General features: G+C 33.8%; 1 protein-coding gene across 1 annotated transcript in view; it reads left to right on the forward strand.

The window, feature by feature from the left end:
• The window catches only part of SLC4A10 (solute carrier family 4 member 10), a 374,905-nt gene that overhangs the window by 240,233 nt on the left and 128,672 nt on the right, over positions 1-6,000 (forward strand). Inside the window, exon 10 of the mRNA XM_042781073.1 lies at positions 1,720-1,807. Coding sequence (XP_042637007.1) covers positions 1,720-1,807 — 88 coding nt within the window. The remainder of the gene's footprint in view (positions 1-1,719; positions 1,808-6,000) is intronic.

Here is a 6,000-nt window from a genome sequence, read left to right on the forward strand (position 1 = left end):
GTCGAGTTGATCCAACCCATAGCCACTCTACAGGACATAGCAGAAGTGCCAAACAGAGTTCCCAAGGCTGTAATCTTTAGGAAAGGAAACTACCACATCTTTCTCCTGCTCAGTGGTTGATGGTTTCAAATTGCTGACCTTTGGGTAGCCACTGAGCACTTAACCACCACGTCACCTGGGCACCTTTTTTACTAAGTGTAGAGGTATTATTGTAACAGAGCTTAATATTTCTTTTCAGTGTTCTAAGCAGTGCATTTCTTTCCACCATTTAGGATGGTGTCTGGTGAACTTTGAGTAAATGATGGCTATTTATGACAATGATAGCTCCTATATTTCACAGGCGAGAAAAGGAAAGTTCCCAGGAGTAAAGAAAATCCATAATAGGGTTATATATACTCTCATTAAAAGCTGTCAGGTTTAGGTGACCTCATTTCATACTGACATAGTAAATTACGTTTAGAGCAAAATGGAGAAAAAATGAGGGGCACTTTAGGGCCACTTTATGAGGAGAGATTCAAAAGGCTAGGCTAGTTAGGAAAGGTGTAAAATGGGAACAAGGTCGTTTGACAAATAGAAGAAAGCCATTTAGGGTTCCTAGTGACATTTTCTTAGGAGGACAAAAGAACATAGTAAAAAAATCAGGAAATAGTATTTTAAGACTTTATAAATAGTCCATGGAATGGAAATTTCTTAAAAGAATTATAGTTGACAAAGCATCTGCCACCACATTAAATAACTCCTGTTTTAAATGTATACTGAACACTATTATATAGTAGAAATAGACTTGTATTCAGTCAAACCTGATGCAAAAAATGGATAAATGAGACCCTGTAAAAACATGTATAATCTCTAAAATTTATGACTAATCGAGAGTAGAATTATGCTACTTCTCTCAGTCCACCATATAAAGCCATCAGTTTTCATACTTATTAACACAAATTGTTTAACAAATTAACACCATAGAACTTTATTGCAAGATATAGAGTATTCTTTAATTTTCATAATTTCCCGGAAGCAGTGACGTTTTCAGAGACAGGACAATTACTAGGCCTTCAAAGTTAGAGTGCACATTGATTTATTTAAAAGTTCCAGTTGTGATGATTGAGTTTCCCAGATTTTCAACTTAATTTGGATGGAGTATTACAATGCAGCTGATGTTTTTTCTGCTCTAGCACTGGGATTAACAGATCATGAACTCCCCATTTTTTCCGCTTAGCTAATCTTTGATTCCTGACAATTTTTTTTTATTCAATGCAAATTTCATATATCCCTACTGTTTATTCTACCTTAATTTTTCTATTTGTGCTATGTTACCTTTTTCCCCTCTTCCAAATAATTCTTCATTTTCCATATTAATGAATTCCTTTCTTTCTGTTGAGAAGAATTTAATGAGGCTTACTTTGCATTATTACCACATTCCCCTTCTAAAGATTACAAAATCCTTGAAATCCCCAACAGTTGTATAGGCTGTACAGGGTAACTAAATGAGGAAGAACTAAGATCAAAAGTACTTAGTCCCTTTGTTCTATGATCTTAATAAATAAGAGTCCACCATTGTAAAATATTTCAAAATAATAATAATCTATGAAAAACTTGGAAATATTTTACATCAAAACCCCCAAACTTCAGTAATTCCTTCAAGATTAGTGATTCTGTACTACTAAAATTATTTTTATTTTCTGCCTTGAAACATTTCTTTTTTTTTCTTCTTAATTACAGATTTTTGTTCATTCTTCTGGGACCCCTGGGAAAGGGTCAACAGTACCATGAGATTGGCAGATCAATTGCAACCTTAATGACAGATGAGGTATTTATTTGAGTTCATTGGGAACATTTTCCCACCTAGTTACACTTAATTTTTAGAGGTCCTGTTTTCATGATAAATTGATGTGAATCAGATTTCTCTGATCAAATCCCATTTTCCCATGTTTCCACTATAAAATTTCCCTTGGAAAAATCTGTTCCAAAGAGGTTATCAATTCACATCTCTGAATGTAATATTTTCAAAAGTCATATTCTGAAGAAACCTTGTTATTTAGTGACATTTAGAATGCATATTTTAACATTCCCCTTTTAGTATATGTGCTGCCAAAGTGAGCACCACTGTTAATATTATTGCAAAGCTTATTTTTGGAAAAATTATTTAAGGGATAAGGAAAAAAACAATTGTAGTCTATCTGGATAGTATACATGATACCAAAATGCTATGCAATATCTATCAGCTCTCTTTACAATTACCCGAATGTAGGGGTTTTAAACCTGGGGGTCTTTGGATGAAAAGGAGTTGTAGATGGATTTCAGTCTGTCATCTCTCTGGTATACCACACAAATTTTTGTATGTAAAAAATATTTATGTGGGTTGGACGGGGGGCACTGGACAAGCTGTCATCAGTTTCTCAAAGGAGCATATGTTTAAAAAATGTAAGATCATAAAAATAAGAAAATGAAAAGTAGCATCATATAATTTTTGACTTATATTCCCAAACACTTTATGGAAATTGGTTATTATCATTAATGGGAAGAACAAATCCAAAAAACCACAGAAGAGACATTAATTAAAAATTCAGTAGTAAATGAACAAATGGGATTGAAAATTTTCTGGAATATAGTCTAAAAAAAATTACTAATGTATTTACTGAAATAAATGGCTGTGATACTTAAAAGCTGTGCAAAAAAAAAATTAGCCAATTAGTGTTTTTATATTACTTTTTCTTGTTTAATGAAATCCGAAAGTATAAGCTTGTGTTTGAGATTCTGTGTTATAAATTTTTCTATCTGTTCAAATTATGTTTTAGGCTGAATTAGTTATTAATACACCTAGGAAACAAAAAGCTGGAAGAAAAAAAATTTTTCATCAGTTTTCAAAAAGAACCAAGTTAATGAGTTACTCATCATATTAAGGAAATCTGTGAAAAGAAAGTAGGGTGAAAAAAAAAAAAAGGCTTGTGGAGGACCAAACACCTGATCTAATAGAACCTTCTATGAGAAGGCTCAGATAGTGTCTTTGTTTTTAGTGTCTCCATTTTGATTAATACTTTGCCATTTTTCAGTATCACAAAAATTACTAGCTGTGATTTGTGTTCCATAAGTTATGTATTGTCACTATTTTGATGCACGTTTGTGTTTACTGTCATATCGTGTGTTAGACACAAAGTATTTCTTCATCAGGACATTACATTAAGACATCTGTGAGGCATAGAGTATGCTGTAATGTGGAGGAGGAACAAGATGTTAAGGGAGATGGTTACATATTCAAGGTATCCCCTCAGCATCTTCCCTTTTCCCAAGCAGGAGTCAAGATTTTTTTTTTTAACAGAAAGGTGCTAGTTACCAAGTCCTTTTGACTAATCAAATGGGCACAAAATAACAGAGAAGCAGACACAGTTTACGAATTTTAGATTTTGAATGAAAGCAGAGAAGGGACTTCCATCAATTTCCTTTATTAGATAAGAACTACCTAATTTGACAAACACCAGCCATGTGAAAGCTCAAACATGAAGCTTTTAGACTTGAAAGTTTAGAACTTAGTTTTAGAGCAGCTTGTAACTCTTTCTTGACAGTGGGATAAAGAAACAGAAACCCAACCAGAAAGCTGTTTCTAAAGATGGGATTTGTTCATCACAGAACATTGACTGAACATCAAAGAATGTTTAAATACTTTTTAAAAGTGAATTTTTTATTTTCCAAAGCATAGGTGGAACAGTTGTTCTATTTATCTAATTACTTTGAAGGCTATTGAATACTTAATTATACTTTAAGAACAAAATTTAATGTTTAGATTCGATAACAAAAATGAATTACATTATTGTTGTTAGGTGCTGTCAAGTCGGCTCCAACTCATAGCGACTCTATGTATAACAGAATGAAACACTGCCAGGTAATATATCAGACAGTGTTTCACTGTTATTCATAAGGTTTTCACTGGCCAATTGTTTGAGAAGGAGATGGCCCCTTCTTTCCTTCTGAGCCTGTCTTAATCTGGAAGCTCCGCTGAAACCTGTCCAGCATTGGTGACCATGCTGGTTGGTGTTTGAAATACTGGTGGCATAGCTTCCTGCCTCATAACAACACGCAAGCCCCCACAGTACAATAAACTGGGAATTACATTATCTAAATGTAAAATCCATGAGTGCAGTTACCACATTATATTCATTTTTGTGTCCTACCAAAATCTTTTTCCAAAGGCTCAGATCAATATTTGTTAAACTGAGCTCTATTTGTCTATTTCCTCTCTATATTGGGAACTCCTTTTAGGTAGACTCTCTTCAGATTTTACATAATGTCTGGCCCTAAGTCAGGGTTTCATAAATTTTTTTTAAAATGACTGAATTACTAATTATCCTACCAATACCAATATGCTGAACACAAATTATTCAATTAACTGTTAATTATAATAAGTAGTGAAAACACTAAGAGCTATTGTGAGGAAGACTAAGGTGTTAGGATATTATTGACAATATTATTTGGGATCATTCTAAACTTGTTTGAGAAGAGGAAACTTCTCTGAGAAAAGCAGAATTTGGGTTAGTGAGGCAAAGAGACAGGAGAAGTGCAATTACAGGCAATGGCTGGTTAATCTATTGGGGAAATTGATAATAGGAAAACAATAGTAAATCCTGTTTATAATTTAAATTTTTTTAATTGTGGTATGTATATTTTTGAAGAACTTTAAAGTAATAGCAAAGCATCTGTCCTGCATGAATTTGAATATTCTCTACCTAAAACAAGGTAATAAGGAGTTCTGGTGATGCAGTGCCTAAGGCATTTGATTGCTAACTAGGTTGGCAGTTCAAACCCACCACCTGCTCCGCAGAAGGAAGATGGGGTAAAACAAGCCACTCTGCAGAAGGAAGACTAGGCAATCTACTTCTGTAAAGATTTAGCACATTGGAAACTCAAAGGGGGTTGCTTTGAGTCTCAATCGACTCAATGGCAGTGAGTTTGGTTTTTAACCTCAAATATCTCTCTATGACAGTTCATATTATGTGGAATACAAAAAGCATCAGAAACATTTATATTATGTTTGGAGTAAATTAATTTTTCCTGTTAATTCATATTTTTACTTTCACCACTTACATTAAGCACATCACTTGTGTGTGTGTGTGTGTGTGTGTGTGTGTGAGTCAGAAGAGGTTAATCTATGTGGCAGGAATAACCAACTAAAATCTCAGTGGATTAAAACAACAAGGATCTACCTTTATTATACTATTTGCCTATCACAAGACGGCAGAGAGCTTCTGGTCATTATATTCACTTTGGCATGCAGGCTGGTAGAAGCTCCATGTCGGCCTGTGTTTTCTCACTCGCTATGGAAGACAAAAGGTAACACGATAGGTCACATATCAGGTCTCATAACTTCCTCTTGGAAGTGGCATATATGCATGTAATAAACCGCACCAACTTTCAAAGATGTCAAGAAGTACAATCCTACCATGTGCCCAGAAAGAGATATGGAATATCTGTCAACAGCTCAAATAACTATTATAACATGTTTGTGTGTATGTGTCTGTGCACATGTATGTGTACGTGTAGGTTTAAAACATAACTCATACTTTAAATGAAAATATACTTTCTGCACATGTGTATATATGATATGTATCCAGAAAATACTATATCATAACATTATTATTTTCAAAATTGAAACACAATTAACCTTTTGATTAGCTTATGTATGCCAGGGTTTAATATTGCTAAAATTTCAAATATGTTCTATGAATCTTGATCTCTATTTTTAGACAAATGCTTTCTCCAGAGTGGTTGATTTATCCATACATAAATGACCTTTGCCCAGCCTAAATCATGAATTGTACCTTCATGAGCTTCTTCTCATCCTCCTCTTCTTTCCCCTTACTCCTTGCCTTAAGAAATTTTGACATTCATTCTAGCATTTTAAGAAAAATACATGTCTGTTCTCCAAAAGAGTCAAAAGAGAACCTACAGATTGGGAAAAAATATTTGGTAATAACATATCTGACAAGGGACTTATCTCTAGAATTTATA

This window comes from Orycteropus afer, unplaced genomic scaffold (assembly GCF_000298275.1).
Source record: "Orycteropus afer afer isolate SDZICR_OR568_19922 unplaced genomic scaffold, OryAfe1.0 scaffold00084, whole genome shotgun sequence".
Lineage (NCBI taxonomy): Eukaryota > Metazoa > Chordata > Mammalia > Tubulidentata > Orycteropodidae > Orycteropus > Orycteropus afer.